The 17957-nt window shown below is 40.6% G+C and overlaps 1 protein-coding gene across 1 annotated transcript; it reads right to left on the reverse strand.

The window, feature by feature from the left end:
- Positions 1-6354: 6354 nt before the first annotated feature.
- LOC113674068 (ATP-binding cassette sub-family C member 4) lies at positions 6355-15073 on the reverse strand. The gene is made up of 6 exons (XM_089189075.1): positions 14462-15073; positions 13555-13937; positions 11501-12849; positions 10349-10919; positions 8795-8931; positions 6355-8344 (listed from the first exon to the last, which is right to left on the reverse strand). Exons 1-6 carry the CDS (start codon positions 14990-14992, stop codon positions 7476-7478), a joined length of 3840 nt encoding a protein of 1279 aa, XP_089045201.1. The 5' UTR covers positions 14993-15073; the 3' UTR covers positions 6355-7475.
- Positions 15074-17957: the final 2884 nt, after the last annotated feature.

Genomic DNA, 17957 nt, shown 5'->3' on the forward strand with positions numbered 1-17957 from the left:
AGTAGCTCCGAAGGTCAAATAGTACTGGTAATAGTGGTACTTCTCCAAATTACTTCTAACTTCGCGGGGGCCTTTCGAGAAGAATTCTTACATTTCGTGTTTCCGCGCTACACGTTTGGCTTGATTTTTGATCAAAATAATTCAAGCAACATTGCATTTAAGGATTTCCCTGAGCCGGTGAAGCCCAAACCACCGAGGGTTTTTTTTAATGTTGTTTTGTTAATCGGGTTTCATACGCCAGCGTTTGGCATCAGATTATAGTAATTACCATTACTAGTGACCAGGAAGCTTCCAAGGTTGAAAAAACCGCGACAAAATGCGATCCGAGTACACTGTTTCAAAATATTATGAGATATCAAGACAACTGGGAGCTGGTCACGTTGTGAGTTCGTAATATACCCGTAGATGGTGAAGAAACTAGTGAAGAGATGAAAGATCACATACTTGAACTGTGGAACTGTACTCCTCTCAAGTAGAAAGCTTGCGACGATAAACATGATAAGGAGTTAACCTATAAACGAAAGGCTTGTCATGGAGCTTCGTGCGCTTTCCAGATAATACATACACCTCCAAAACAGTTACAGGCGCCTCCAAAACAGTTACAGGCGCCTCCAAAACAGTTACAGGCTGAACTGTTGAAAAATGACTGAAGCCAGAGGTAAGGATGTTTCAACCTGTTTGTTTTAACCATATCATAACTGATTTATCGTTTATATATGTATAAAAAAACAACTACAAAGCAGGATTAACGAAATTTCGAGCAATCGAGCACATGTTAACGAGAATGCGAGCATGCGAGCAGTTGCAAAAAATTTGTGAGCACCAGCAAGCGAGTACCCTTGTAATTTTTGCGAGCAATTGGAGTAAAGGCCAAAATTTGCCAGCACTTTTAAATTGAATGGAACCATTCGATACCCCTAAAATTGTGTAGCGCACTGATTTAGGGATCTTCTATAACTTCAGAGTTACATTCTTGTCGTTCATGCAAAATACTCCTGCTGTCGTTCCTCGTACCGGTCTTTCTGTTAGGGCAGTCTGCATGTCTTTAGCCGTCAAAATATCATGACCTTCCAATTATCAGTGTGGCCAGTGGCGTTGCACAGTGTGACAAGGCATCGATACTTGACTGAATGGCTGTCCTCTTCGAAATAACGCTGATCTCATTTCTGAAGATAAAAGGTTATCACAAGTTATGTGGGCATTCTGTCGAACTAACTCGTCCTTAGTGTCTCTAATTTGAAATATTAACGAGGTGAGCGGGCAGCAAGCGCACCCTTTCTCATCGTTCACTTCTTTATGAAAGTGTGTCTCTTGCGACCCCACGACAGCGTATGAAAAATAATACGAACTGAAGACAGGTTAGACTCATCTCACTGGGTCAAACCATTGATAATGTGTTAAAAGAGCGACAGCCCAGGCGCCATCATTAATCTCGTTCAGAAGCGCGGCCATATACGTTATGGTTTCTGTAGCCTACTTCCCCGTTACTTGCAGGCTAAATACCTGTTTCTTTCTTCGATTCTTTTTTTTGGTGAGCAGGACTGCTTGCTCTTGCAGAAGCAGCAACCAGCGATGATGTTTAATAACACTCTCCTCCTGGGTCTCCATATGGCATGAGCCGATTGCGATCGTTCAGATTTCTAGAGAGAAATAATTACTCATCGGGTAGATAAATGTGTTCAGGTTTGTTCGGCTTAATTTAGGGTGTTTGATGGTATTAGAAAAATTTGTTGAGCCCTCAAAAAATGCATAGAATACTCCTAAGGATCGTGCCTACCTTGTGGTACACCAGTCCCCTCAGGGCGCTTCCCATTTTGACCCCCAGTATTTCACATCTGTAGTCTTGCTGGTGCATACCAAGACCACCGATCAAACCATTGAGACACATAGCTAACGCGCAGGCGTAGTGCTGAAAAGTATTCTCTGCCTCAGATGACATTAGCTTGGAAACGAGATACCCGAGAAACAGTGGAAAGAGAAGGCGAGAAGTTGTAATCAATACATTCCCCGTCGAAATGATGATAACATCTTTGACAGAAAGCATATCAAACACGCTTCTCCAAAGTTTGGGCCTTCATCTTGCAATGATGTTTCTCGCTCTCCCAGATCTTCTGAAGCTTGTCGGTGACAAAACGGCCAAAGTTCTCGTCTGACAGGGGAAATGTTTGCGCGGTCGGCCAAAATTGATCCCCTTGCTTGGGTGAGCCTGTTGAGTTCCAGAAAGAAGCCAAATAACGGGTGAACATTATCTTGCAATTATTTGAGGAAACGGCGTGGAAACAACTTTTCATTCTGAATGGAGTTTCCACCATTTTTTTGCCGCTTTTCTTTTTGTCACATACATGACAAACTTAATAATCACAAAAATAAATCAATAATTGTAACCAATCACGCACGAGATCTTTTCGACCTGAGAAGCCAGAGAAACCGAATAGGTTTCATCGGTCATTTAACGTCCACTGAGGCGTAAAATAAAATTTCGTAAGCGAGAAAACGCATTTTTTTTTCCTCAGGCTGAAAATAACCGTATAATGCTGTAAAAATTGGATACCTATCTAAGTCGATTGCGTGATAGTCATGAATGAACCTGTGTCTCGCGAACTGTCACAGTCGAAGGAGGAGTATAGGAGTATAGTAAACTGGACGTTAATCTACGTTCAACATCTACGTCCATCTAACATCTACGTCCAATATCCCTAACTCCCGTGCTTTCTAAGGTTGCTGAAGATTTCGTCGTGGAGAGTTTCCTCAAGCCTGTTGTTTTGGCGAAAGTGGATGTACGGCAGTTTGGGACTGTGCCAGGTTCCAGTACGACACAAGAACTAATAAGCATGGTCCACTCATGGCTTAGTGCTACGGATGGGAACGGTGCAACTGTCAGAACCATCCTCTTTGACTTCCGCAAGGCGTTTGACCTTATTGACCATCAGATCCTAGTTCAGAAGCTCATTTCATACGATCTTCCAAGCGGAATAATTAACTGGATAGTGGACTTTCTGTCCTGTCGCCGACAGCGTGTTAAACTTAGTCAGGACTGTTACTCGGAGTGGGGGGCCATCCCATCAGGGGTCCCACAGGGCACAAAACTTGGCCCCTGGTTATTTACTATTATGATAAACGACCTCATCATCCCGGGTACAGACATGTGGAAATATGTCGATGACTCCACTATTTCTGAAACAGTCATGAAGTCTGAGGTCAGCAAAGTCCAACAAGCGGTTGACGAACTCGCGACGCAAGCTTCTGCTGACAAGTTCCAATTAAATGAAACCAAGTGCAAGGAACTGCGCATAACATTCAGTCACTCTAGAAAGAACTTTGATCCAATTAAGGTTAATGATCAGGACTTAGAGTGTGTAGAGCAAGCAAAGATCTTAGGTTTGCAGATATCTTGCGATCTTACGTGGAATAATCACGTATCCGAAGTTGTAAAGAAAGTAAACAAGCGCCTGTATTTTTTGCGTCAGCTTAAGCGTGCACAGGTCAAGTCGGAGGAACTTTTGCTCTTCTATTTGACTTGTATTAGGCCTGTCACTGAATATGCATGCCCTGTTTATCATCATAACCTCCCGCAATACCTTTCAGTAGATCTTGAGAGATGTCAAAGGCGAGCTTTACGTATTATCTATCCAGATTGTTCGTACAATGAGGCACTTCTTTTGACTGGTCTAGTTCCCTTACACAACCGCCGCGAGTTCTTATGTGATAAGCTTTTTAATTCCATCCTGTCTAATCCCTCGCACAAGCTCTATAGCTTACTACCTCCCAAGAATGAGTGCGAAGTCAATTTAAGGAGTCAGCACTCTTTTACTACACGGCGCCTCCACACCATTCGTACTCGAAATAGTTTTATCCATCACTATGTCCATAAAGCAATGATGTAATATTGTTTTCCTCTTAATTATATATTTTTGTCTTTTTAATTAGTTCTTCTTAGCCATGTATTTTTTGTAGTATATATTTTTTTGTAAATCAAACGTAATTCAGCCTGTGGCTGCAAGGTTCTTGATAATAAACTATCTATCTATCTATCTATCTTAATTTCAGTCGCACTTAGCTTGACTTGCACTGATTCGGGACTCTGCACCTTGCATAAGAATGATTTAAAACAAAAACGTTCCTCAAAAGTGACATGAGCGTCTCGACGTTTTCCCTTTATTCTAAGGTATCACTACTTTCCAAAGCAAGCCAACTTTACAGTCTCCGCATTTAACCTTGTATGCGTAAAGATCCCTCTCTGTAATGGCGCTTGCTACGACAAAAGCGACGGCACTGTTTTTCTATTGTTTGCGGTTGAATGAAGTTCCGAATAAATTAATTTTCCGCGAGTTTTTACTCATTGTCCATCGGCTTGATTTTGAGTATAAAATCTTTATAAGTGAGCTACGCACGCGACTGCGAGCATTTTATCATTTGATCACCGAGTCCAGCTATATGTAACCAAACCAGAAACTGCGAAAAGAAGTTAATTCTTTCACTGATCGCGCGTTTTTACATTGTGGGTTGTTCACATTACATAAATAATGTTCACTCTCGACGGATCATGTCATGTTATCTGTTCACGAAATAGGCATCAAAATGCAGCTTGCATACTTCCATGAAAGCTTAACACATTGAATTTGAAATTCAAGATACCGAGTCAAAATAATCCACGCAAACAGCGCCATTTCACGCATCGGCGCTGTTGTCAACACCATGATGCAAATTAAAGAAAGACGTTTTTCTCACTCCACGGTGAGCGAGCTCTATTACGAAGTTCATATAACACGCATCCTGCGTACTGCTCGGATCAGCAATGTCAATGGCATAATGTTTGTAGATAGAAAAATAAGAGAGATGGTAGGTTTTGAGCTCAGTAAAGAAAAAAAGAAAGATGTTTTTCGTCTTGTCACGAGCATGGAACAAAGAAAAAATGAGTGACTCAATTCGAAGCCTCAACATCCCCCCCTAAGCACCCCCCTGGACATTTTAACTTTTGAAGATTGTTTCGTTCAATTGCTAATTTCTTTGTAAAACGCAAGATTGGTGACAGTGACTTTCTTGTGGACCTTAAAACAACTTCATATCAAAAGATATAACACGTTTATTCCGTTAGAAAGACTTGATTGTTCCGGTTCAAATTTCCCATCTTCACCCCCGGGCAGGAAAGACAGTCATATATCCGAACAGAACGTGGGGATCACACGAGAAAGTATGGCGCATGCGAAAGATTATTTTTTAAAAGGTTGGATGAGAGAAGGACACGATCTTAAGTGTCTAGAGATGCTTAGATAAGTTACCAAATATAGTAAAATATTATAAAAACTTTGGAGTTTGAGTCCATTGGCAAACTATGCCAGCTGGTCTCTTGAGCAGATCAAGCGCTGACGAAATTTGACAGTTTTGAAATTTTGAGCGGATGCAAAAATCGAGACAAAAACTCGTCTTGACACAATTTGTCCTTTGATTTTGTCAAGAGAATTCTGGTTTTGTCTGCTAGTGCAGATAGCCCAGATAGCCACTTACGAATCCATTTTTAGTTTAATAATAGCCTTCACTCTCGAGAAATGGCGAATATATTACCCATGTGATCCGACTACAACTTTAATTCCGAAAACTTCGAGAACATCTCCGGTCAGTCTGGCTTCCTTTTACTTCCTCACATTTTCCCTTGTGCTGTGGCTGTTAACAAGTACTTTCACTCCATTTCAAATATTTCCTAAAGTGTTAGGATGTTTAGAACATACCAATAACTGCTATATTTTTTCCATGGTCAAAATGACCGGAACGAAACAAAATTAACTTGTACTCGAGGATTTCGCTGGATAGCTGGTAGTACTTCAAATGACTTGATACGTCGTCCCGGTATTCCAGGAGAGAAATCAGGGCTGAAATACCCAAAGCCACTCCAATCTTTGCTTTCCATGAATCAAGTAAACCTTCTTAAAAGTTTAAATTCTCGCTAAAATGTAAAATTCTTCAGTCCATTTTAATAACTTTCGATTCTAATTCGTTACACTAACTAATATTAGTTTCAATTTGTAGAACCCGCGAAACAGGCCATATGGCAAGGGGAAAACTTAGCACAATCACGTCACGCAATATATCAAGCCGGGTTTGTCCAGTTGATTTTGATGGTGGCAAGAAAATGTCGAGTTTGTCGCTCAAAACCGCTGTGCTCCATAAGAGCGTAACATCATTAGTGATGGAAACAAATCTGCGGAAAGGAGGGTTAGTTCATCGGGTTCCGTGAAGCTTGCTCTCCAATGCAAACCATCCAGTGTGGGGTCCCTCAAGGTTCGATTTTAGGCCCTCTATTGTTCATTCTATACATAAATGACTTCCCTAATGCTTCTGAATTAAAAGACCCTCTGCTTTTCGATGATGATACCAGTATCTTTTATTCTCACTCAAACCCAAATTGCTTAGAATCCGTACTTAATGAAATTGCTAAAATGCTAAAATGCAATAAGCTCTGCAATAAGCTCTAACTACGTAATTTTTAAACCCAGACAGAAGAAACTTAACTCCAGCATTTCTCTCTCCTTTGGAGGTAAATTCCAACAACAATCTAACATAACTAAATTCCTTGGGGTCTAAATTGATGATCATCTCTCCTGGAAACACCATATCAGCTATGTCAGTAAACAAATCGTTAAATCAATAGGTATTATATTCAGGTCTCGCTTTTTCCCATCCTCTACAAATAAACTCACTTTGTACTACACCTCAATTTATCCTTATATCGTCTATTGTAACTGCGCCTGGTTGTCCACATACGTATCTAACTTAAATAGAATTTATTACTTGCAAAAGTGAGCTGTGCAGGCTATCACCAACTCAGACTACCTAGCTGAATCGGCCTCAATCTTTTGGTAACGAATAGCCAAATTTACAACTATGGTACCGGAACAGCGAGTAATTATCGAAAGCATTTGTGCCGTACAAATCTCAAGCAATTCACAATTCTCTACCAAGGTCCTAAACTTTGGAACTCTCTTCCTCTTTCAGTCACTCGTTCGTCAAACCTTCCTGGTTTTAAGACGAAAATGCAAGAGGTTTTACTTAGATAATTTCTGAATTGGCCTAGCCACACATTCGCAGCAATTTTTCTTTACTTTATTTATTAATATAAGTGAGGTGGCTCTCTCATAAGCCCGGTGGCTTCCTGGGTATCCTCGCCTTCTTGCTATAACCGCTGTTAATAAATTTTTTGTATTGTTTAAATAAGGCAAATAAAATATGATGATGATGATAATGATGATGCGTGCACTTTACTTCTGCACAATTATGATAAGCTATCTCGTATTTTTTTAACATATTTCATTATATTAATTTTTTCAAGGACCACAAATTGTAAGTCTGTAAAAAAAATTAACCCTTGCTTATTTATTCCAAATTGCACGCGAAATCATGTGATTACCTATACTACTATGTTGAGCTCTGCAGGATCAGACCTGCGTGACATTCGAGGTATTTCAACCTTAAACTGCATATCAATTCATGTTCATTATTGAATCAAATTTATAAAATCCTTTAACTTTTCCATCTTTCAAGACCAAAATCTTCTCGCAGTCTTTTATCGTGTTCAAACGGTGAGCTATAGTGATGACAGTTGACTCTTTCAGTTTGTCCCGTACTACATTCCAAACCGTCTGCTCTGTGTCTGGGTCAACATGCGCAGTTGGCTCGTCCAAGACGACGATTTTACTTCGCTGTAGCAGCACACGAGCCAAGCAAACTAACTGCCGCTCTCCAACACTCACATTAGCGCCATGCTCCAGCAGTTTGTGATCTAGCTTGGCCTCAAGTGTCTCGACGAAATCTTTCAGTTGCACATCCTCTAAAGCCTGCCATAATTCAGCGTCTTGAAACTTGTCAAAAATGTCTAGATTTTTCCTCAATGATCCGCTAAAAAGAACAGGACTTTGGCCAAGAACCGAGATACCTCGTCGAGCCTGTTGGAGGCCTATGTCTTTAATTGGAACATCGTCGATGGTTATCTCTCCATCAGCATCAGGCATGCGCATAAGTGCTGCTACGAAAGATGACTTCCCGGCTCCCGTACGGCCGACAACTCCAATCTTTGCTCCTCCTTTGATGTTAAGATTGATGTTCTTCAGCACTTTAGGTCCTCCCGGATAGTACGTCAGTGATACATCTCTCAACACAATACTTCCTCTCCGAGGCCAGTCTTGTGGGGGTTTTCGTTCTTCCTTGTATCCAGGCTCCCGGTCAAGTTTGGTGTAAGTCATAACTCGCTCAACTGACGTCATGTAGTTTTCCACTTCAGAGGTTTTTCTAACAGCGTATTGAGTCGAGCTCAGAGTTTGGATGACGTAAACAAGAGCAAGACCGGCGTAAGCTGAAAAGAAAACTTGGAACTTAAATGTATAAATTCTGGACTTGTTATCTCTTTACCGCTCAAAAAATTTAACGAAAACTTTACAGTCTAGGGTACCTAATCTGGTCCAGGCAGTCACTTAATAGAAGGGATTAAAATAACGCGTCTTTCTTACGTCTTCCTCAGTATCGCTGTTTTAACTCCAAGTTAAGTAGGTGCAGAGGATTTATCAACACAAGTTCCCCTTTTTAAATCATAGAAGACACTTCAAAGTTTGTATAGCACTTAAGCCACCCGAGTGACTCTCACGTTTTTATCGTTTTTAGAAACCACCCGTTAATGAGAGAGCACGTATGGTCACACTTATCTTATAAAATTATTCAGTTGTTCATTCTGTGTTGATGCACGACTATATAGATTCCAACATTACATAGAAAGACTCAAAGTCGTTACTAAGAATCCCGAACTTACCGGCATCTTGAGTTACCAAGATTGCAGCCAGAGCAACTGCACCGACTAACAAGGAAGCGAGACAATCCAAACGTGCACCGAGCCACCTACCGCTGGCCATCACCATAATGTACGCCTGATTATGAACATCTTGATATCTGAGGGGACGAGTGTTTATCACAATAAGTTTTAATAATGGGATGATTTTTTAGTTGACTGTTGAAAATAGACCGGATTGTATAAACTTTGTATTACTTTGCTAAGTGATTTGTCAAGCAAACTTGTGAAAAAACAACCGCCTATTGGCCGAACGCCTTTGTCAGCGTTCAATACGGTTTCCATGATTTTATGTTAAGTCCTGTGTCACTACTTGTGATCTTTTATTTTGTTTTGATTGGCTTTTATTATTATCTTGCATTTTTTTTACGACAATCACTCCAAAACAATTCTTAAAGAGATTACACCGGGTCTCCACACTGAAGTGAGACCAGTGTCTCCTTCGGCCTGACAATGTAACGGAGCCCTTCAACAAATTCTGCCCGACACCCCACCCTCTCAAAAATATGTTACTCTCAAATTAACATCCGTAAGCTTCTAGCTAACTGTCCGAAAGATCACTTCCGTAGCCTCATCTAAGTCTTAAGTATGCACCATTCGTCGAGATGAAGTGAGAGCCGCAAGAGCCGAATTTGTTAACGATGTGGATATTTTCCATTAAAAATGGTGAATTCTCCCAAAAGAGACCAATTCTTAACTGTTCACTATCACAACTACATCTCTTATATCAAGTATAAAATTTATCAGAAAGAGGAGACGATTGGCACTTGTCTGTATTCCCTGTTAAACTCGTAATGGAGTCCAATTCGGTCAGTAATCATACGAGTTATTAACAAAATCGGACGACCGCGAAGCGGAAGTCTGATTTTTTTAATCACGTGTATTATTAAAGACATAATTCGACGACATGACGTTCTCTTACCAATTAATCAAAGCTATGACAAAATCAGAGAAAGAAACTAGACAACAGTTATACGTTTTCGTAGAAGAAAAGAAACTCGGCGAAACTCGCGACAAAAGCGCGCGCATACACTTACACACAGGCATGACTTGTCACTGTCCAGTTACAAGCATGACACTTACACTGCGTTATTGGTGCTCAACTCGGGCCGGTGATAACCAGTCATGTTCGATAAATTTGTTAGTTTTGACTTATCGTGAAATTTCTGCGTCACGTGATCTTGTCGATTGAACGTTCATATTATGCGTCTGTTGAAATCCTATTAGGAGGACGAAAACCGCACAGAGCAATTACTGCAGTCTTACCACTGGTAATGCCCTTCGTGCCTCTTTCGGACAGCTTCGTTTCGAAGCCGTGCCTCGTACGGAAAAGTCCACTTGCTGACCAGTGTCTCAGCACATACCACATAGGATTACAAGAGAGGCGTGATGCAATTTCGTGTATTACCGGTAAATCAAATATAAATAACTGACAGAAAATGAGCAATTACGACTCATTTCTGCCCTGTGCATTTATTGGCTCTGGCACCACACACTAAAGCAATGTCTCCAACATACCTGTAAAGTGCATCCACAAAATCTGTATGTCTTCGTCTCGTACGAATCGTGTCCAGTCCTATCAGGCTCTCTGAAAAATGAGCCAACACTGGGCTTCGGGATATCGACTCTAACCTCTTTAGGTCTCTGGCAGTCTTCAAGTAATAACTGGATAGAAAAACGACCAGCATGGAAATTGGAACAATAAGAAACATGAGCCAAACATTTGTGGCTACTGTTATTAGAATTTGGATAAATATCATCAATAGCATCTGCACTGCCGCCAGGAATGTTTTGGGTAACATCTCATCTACGCAGCCAATGTCATTGGAGAAGCGATTTAGGATTCTTCCCACCGGATTGGAATGAAAGAACAGGACAGGTGCTTGTAAAATGGCCACAACCATTTTATCGTGAAGACGCTCGGCGCACTTTAGACAAACATGAAAGAATCCATAAGCCCGAATGATAGTAAATATAAAACACGCGCCAACCAGACAGGCGAGGACAGATAGATAAGTCTTGTTCTTCTGATCCTCTTGGTTTAGTTTTGCAAGAAACGAGAGCCACAAGTCTGGAGCAGCTATGATGGCTGAAAGAAACACCATTAACATGTAACAGTTGAAACACAGTTGTACATTGATATATTTGTATATTGTACAAGATTTGTTGGGCCTAGAGACAACCCGCCTGGATTAGCTACTACCGCTAGTATCATGGGGATGTCTATGTAAGCACTAAAATGTCACAGAATAGATGAAGCAGTCAACCATGTTACCCATAAATATGGTTAGAAAACAGCTTTTGGTCTCAGAAAGTTAGTTCGTAGAGCGAGTGGTTTTTTTCATCTTGTTCAGGCGAGTCGAGGCACGTTCAAGGCAAACGTGAGGAGAAAAACACCAGCTCTTCCTTTTGCGCGTGACTCACCATTCACTCGCACTTGCCTCGTGCTTGTACGAACAATTGAGATATCGGGGACATGGTCAGACATTTGTACAATTTCTCGTAACTCTACCATATAATCTAAAAAGAACGTGTATTGTTTGTTCAAAGCATAGCCATTGTGACATGATTTGCACGAAGTAGGAAAAAAAGAAATATAGAAAAAAGGTTGCTATATTCCCTGTGAAGACTTGAGCCAAGCTTTGTAACTCTCTCTAACGATAAGTTTACCTTGTGTAATGAGACTTAAACCGACCATTCCAGTTATCATCAAAGGATGGGCTCCACTTCTGAAATAGTCCCAATAAAGCCTGGATGTCACAACTCCGATTGTACGATCCTCCTTTGCTATCTCCAAACTCTTCGCTTCATTGGGCAAAGAATGCATTTTCAGGTAATTTTCAGCATTATCTTCTTCCTCCTTATTTTCCCACGAGAACGGCTCAGATGAACCCGTTTTGTCCTTCAGAGCCACTTTATGGAGCGGGTCAACAGTTGAACTGATTACACCTTTGTCGTGCAGCTCAGCAAAGCGTCCCTTGTCGAGGACACGCCCTTTGTACAACACAATCACTTCATCAGCATTTTCCATGTGCTGTTGCTGATGAGAGGCAAACAGAACGATTTTATCGCCTAGCAGATCTTTGATGCATTTGTTAAAGATGTGTTGGCCAACTTTAACATCGACAGCACTCAGTGGATCATCCAATAGATAAATATCTCCGTCAGCATAAACTGCACGAGCTAAACTTACTCTCGCCTGTTGCCCTCCACTCAGAACCTCGCCGCGTTCTCCAACAACTGTTTGGTCACCATCAGGTAGCCGCTGAAAGTCTTCTTTCAGAGCGCAGACGTCAATTATTCTTTCGTACTTGGACTCCTCGTAGGGTTGGCCAAATAGAATGTTTTCATTTATCGTTCCCGAGAACACCCAAGCAGTCTGAGGCAAGTAAATGACAGAACCTTGATAATCAATCGTGCCACTGGCGTTCGAGATTTCACCAGCGATCGCTGAGAGAAGAGTAGACTTCCCACTTCCAACCGGGCCGGTAATGACTGTTAAACTCTTTGAGGGTGCAAAGAAGTTGATATCCTCAAGAATAAATTCATCTTCACGATGCGTTTTTGCGTAGCTTAAATTTGACACACGTAGAATAGTAGGTCCTAATTCTTTTACTTCACGAGAGAGGGAAACTTTCTGCATATTTTCCTCTTCTTTTTTCAAGTAATTGGGGCTTTGGTTACTTGAGGTACTTTTCGCTTTTTGTTGGGGCTCGTTGCTTTCATCACTCTCTAAGACTTCCAACAGATTTTCCAAAAGAAGAAATTCTTCGATTCTTCCGAGCGAAACATAGGCGTCATACGTTACCATTAAACCAGGTGTCAAATTCAACATGCCAATAAATTTTAAAACACCCATAAACGACAGCAGCATGAAAACATTGGCGGGCGTGATGGTCTGGCCTGTAAGCACCATAGTAATTACTGACACCAGAGTGGCCAGTGGCGTTGCACTGTATGTCAAGGCATCGATACTTGACTGAATGGCTGTCCTCTTCGAAATGACGCTGATTTCATTTCTGAAGATAAAAGGTTATCATAAGTTCATAAGTTATGTGGGCATTCTGTCAAACTGTCAGTGTCCTCTCTAAATTGAAATATTAACAAGGTGAGCGAGCGTCAAGCGCACCCTGCCTCATCGTTCACTTCTTTGTGAAAGTGTGTCTCTTGCTACCCCACGACAGCGTATGAGAAATAATACCAACTGAAGACAGGTTAGGCTGTTTGAGATGTTCTACCTCTAATAATAAACGATTATTCTCCGAAGTGGAGGTGATAACCACCCTCTTTCACCGACACTGAGGTGAAAATGATTACAATATCTTTTGGCGCAAATCTCTCAAGAGTCGCTCGAGGGTGAATTCCAAAGGCTACTCTGAGTTTAAGTAACCAGCTAGAGCGCTCTTTTAACACTATCTACTCAGTAGGTACTGCTATTTTTTTTAACTGACTGGCCAGTCCTCCGGTTATGGAATGGGTTACATGAGACACTTATTCTTTGTGAAAAGAGGCATTCTGATTGGCTCATACAGCGGTCCAAAGATCTCCCTTTTGGTGATAAGGGGGTATATTTAAACAGCCTAGCTAATAAAACTCTCAGTGGAGACGAAACAGATTTGTGGCTATCTATTTCCCAGTTTTGAATAATAAGGGTCAAAATTTACGGGAATGAATAAAGTATTTGTTTGAGCCTACTTCTGATTAAAAAATATAATTTACCTTACCTTCTCACATGTTTTATCTTTCGTTCATATTCGTCTTCCCACGCATGCGTTTTGACCGCGCGGATCCCGGAAACTACTTGATTCATTAGGGAGATTCGCTGATCCGACACTGTAGCTGTGCGCAAGCGCAGCTTAGCATTAACATAGGACAAGACGGCATAGTATGGCATGAGAATACACAGGAAGAACACACCCGTAACAGCCTGCCAACCAATCAAATTGTAGATAAGGAATATTGCCGCTGCATAAGCAGGAACTGCAAAAACGGCTAGGGCAAAAAACTTGACTGTCTCTTCTTCCATTCTTTTAACATCATTTGATATCAGGTCAAATAAGCGTCCTGCAGTGAATTTCAGTAACGTCTGCTTGCTGAGTAGAAGCGTCTGAAAGAAGGTAGAGATTAGACGTTAAAGAAGAAGTCTGTTCCATAAACCATTTTATTTTAATGTCCTGCATTAAGATATCCGTGGCTCCGTTTCGAGACGAGAGTATTCAAACCTCTACAAAATTATCTTTAGATGTGTTAAAAGAGCGACAACTCAGACGCCATTTTGAATCTCGTTCAGAAGCACGGCCGTATACGTACGTTATGGTTTCTGTAGCCTGCTTCCCCGTTTACTGCAGGCTAAACAACTGTTTGTTTCTTCAATTTTTTTTGTTAGAGAGCAGGATTGCTTGTTCTCGCAGAAGAAGCAACCAGAAATGAAGTTGAATAATCCTCTCCTCCTGGGTCACCATATGGCATAAGTCGATAGCAATCCATCAGATTTGTAGAAAAAAAACCATTCTTTATCGGATAGATAAATGTGTTCACGTTTGTTAGGCTTAATTTGGGGTGTTTAGGGTGTTAGAAAAATCAGTTGAGCCTTCGACAACTGCATAGAATGCTCTTTAGGATCGTGCCTACCTTGTGGTACACCAGTCCCCTCAGGGCGCTTCCTATTTTGATTCCCAATATTTCACATCTGTAGTCTTGCTGGTGCATACTAAGGTTACCGATCAAACCATTTAGACACATAGCTAATGCGCAGGCGTAGAGTCGATAAGTATTTTCTGCCTCAGTTGACATAAGCTTAGAAACAAGATACCCGAGAAACAGTGGAAAGAGAAGGCGAGAAGTTGCAAACAATATATTCCCCGTCAAAATGATGATAACATCTTTGACAGAAAGCATATAAAACACGCTTCTCCAAAGTTTGGGCCTTTTCCCATTTATCTTGCAATGATGTTTCTCGCTTTCCCAGCTTTTTTGAAGCTTGTCGGTGACAAAACGGCCAGAGTTCTCGTCTGACAAGGGTAAAAAGTCATTTTGATCCAAAGGTCTCTGACTGCCCTCCTTAAGGACTCCGTTCATCCAACGATAAAAAAGTGAAGATACAAAACTGACTTTATTATCTTCATCACCAGGGATTTTCCTGTAACCGCCTTTTGGTGCCATCACTTGAGACCTACAAAATACTTAGCCATTATTAGCACGTTTAACGCAATAGTCAAACATCTCTGCATGTTGTTCCAGGATTCCAGAACCAACTTGCTATCGAAGAGTTGTAAACTTACATTAAATCCAGTAAGTCACGGCGTTTGAAGAACCTCATAACTTTTATATAGCCTAAAATAATATAGCCTAAAACAAAACGGTAAATAATCAGGATACCCGTCATTGAATAAGCTTTACGCTCGGAGAGTGTCGAGTTTTCCTTTCTCTACTTTTATGAACGTTTAATTTTCTTGGCATAGTTGCCATGGCAGCGGTTCCTACCGATGTTTTTGTCTAAAATTTTGCGCAGGAAATTTACGCGCTGCCGGCCAAAATTGATCACCTTGCTTAGGTGAGCCTGTTGACTTCCAGGCTCCCTTTAGATAGAAACCAAATAACGGGTGAACAATATCTCTCAATTATTTGAGGAAGCGGTGTGGAACCAACTTTTCATTTCCAATGGAGTTTCCACAATTTTTGTGCGATAAAAATTTGAGGAAGCTGCAACTCTATGTAGCTTACCTTGCAACTTTGTCTCATACAGAAATTCACCAAGATACCGGTAATATTGCCGTTCCTTGCTATTTGCAAGTCATATCTTCTGCACGAGCGAATAGGTTATGAGAGATTTCTAAATATACAAAATAATCTTTCTCTATAATAAGACAGATGTCGTATTTGGAAACGAGAGGATTTCAAATTTCTCAAGAGCCCTCTATTCACCACGCTGAATAAAAGGGGACTTGTTTTGAAAGTTTTGAACTGCATTTCCAAATAAATTTTAAAACTCTGGGGAAAGAAAACAAGTTGAAAATGGAGATTTTCGAAAACCATATGACTAAATGCCCGGAAATACCTCGGAAACGTAGTCTACGTATTACTCGAAAAGCCTTAAGGCTCTTGGTGCTGCTCTTGTGTAAACAATTTTCTTTCTGTTTTTCCCTGGTCATGCGAGCCATTGGATGGGCAAATGTCGCAGATAGTGACTTAATTTTCAGGGGTATTAATTTTTGTTATGGATGGGAACCCGCAAAACAAGACAACATTTCCCGTGTGTATTTACATTTGTCAACAAAATTGTTACAAAATGATTAAAATAGTATTCTGAAGGTGGTTGTAGGTGGTTGTAGGTGGTTGTAGGTGGTTGTAAGTGGTTGTAGGTGGTTGTAGGTGGATTTAGGTCATTTCATGTTTTAGTAATGACCTCTCAAGAGGACGAAATACCTGGCAGTCAGAATTTTTCACAGAAATTTCACCGAAATTAAGGTTCTTTCAAACTTCGTAGGAACATGAGATGTTTGCTTAGAAATGTTAAGCGATTCCAAAAATTAACTTGGTCTTTTAGTAAACAAATTCTTCGAGCTTGGGCACACCATGATGTTGCTCGGTTGTCGATGTTTCTGATCAGACGGCCGGGCACGGTCTCGAAAGGCCTAATGCCCGGCAGTCAGAAATTTTCTCCAAAGTGCCACCAAATGGTTCCTTGAAACCTCTGAAGAGTATTAGAGTGTTTGTTTAGAAATGTCAAGCGATTCCAAAAATGAACATGGTTTTTCAAGAGGACAAATTATCTGAGCTAGCCACGTTAACATCAATGCTCCTTCAATTTTTTGGCGGTTTAATTAAGCTCTTGGTATGCCCACGATTAAGGTCCATCCAAATCTGTCTGCCGCCGCTGATGAACGTTGTAGCGTGAGTGGAAAACATTCGTTGCGTTTTTTTTTTGTTTAGAAATAGTTTAGAAATGTTGTCTGGAAATTTTGTCCAACGAAGAATGGACCGCAGTATAATTTTAATTAATGGTTCTTTTTCAAATATTATACTTCAGTTGTTAACTGAATAGTTCCGCGCCAAAGATTCTTTCGTTCTAAATAAGTTTGAGCAATCATTCATTAAAAGTCTGAAGTCCTGCTCAAAGTTTTCCAGGAGTATAGTAAACTGGACCTTAATTTCAATCGTATTTAACTTGACTTGCACTAGTCCGGGGCCCTTAACCTCGCATAAGAATAATTTCTGACATGATTAGTGACATAAGCCTCTAAACGTATCACTGCCTTCCATGAGTATGATTGTAACTTAGCCAACGCTTTTCTAAGGTTTCTCTGTCATACCATAGATATGCACCTTGAGTGTGAAGCGCATTCAATGTACAAACACAGAAACCAAGCACCTTGAAGATCCGTAACTTTAAGCGCTTATTCATCCCTTTGATTAATACTTGCGAGAATAATTTTTATTATGGCGAGGGCTCTTCAACAAAATGTTAACGATGATAAACTTACCAAGAGCAAGCCAACTTAAAAGCGGTCCAGTGCGTTTCGGGTCCAAAAATGGATTTCTATCAAACTTTGCCTAGGAATCTACTTTAGTCTAAAAGTAATCGAAACCACCTTGGTTTTTGCAAATATAGCAGAATAATTTTTTCCTGAGCGAAAATCGCTTCAGCGCTAGTTTTTATCAATACCGAACATCAAATTTCTTTTCACAAAATTCGAGTTTGAGGGTTTTTTTTTGCTTTGCATATTTAGATCAACCCTTTGATTTAAATGAGAACAAAGCACGTAACGGTTTATTTCAATGCAATTTTGTTTGACACCTACTTTGATGCTACCGTCATGACCGGAAATATGCAACTTTTTATCTCGGCTCAGCGCAAAATCTCAACCTCTTTCCCACGATATTTTTTATCCAGACTGATTAAAATAGGGTAGAGGAGTATGCAAATATAAAAACATGTTGTGGTTTCGGCGAACTTCTAGAATAGCTGGCCATGAAATTGCGTGTACTTTCGAAAATTCGACCTTACGGTGCACATGGAGCGGTCTAAAAAATAAACGAAACTTATACGGCCAAGTTATGTTTGACGAGTGATTTGAGTCCAAAACAGCTTTTTTTCAAATTCGTAATGGGATAAAAAATCATTAAG

Source organism: Pocillopora damicornis, chromosome 12, assembly GCF_964200805.1.
Source record: "Pocillopora damicornis chromosome 12, jaPocDami1.2, whole genome shotgun sequence".
NCBI lineage: Eukaryota > Metazoa > Cnidaria > Anthozoa > Scleractinia > Pocilloporidae > Pocillopora > Pocillopora damicornis.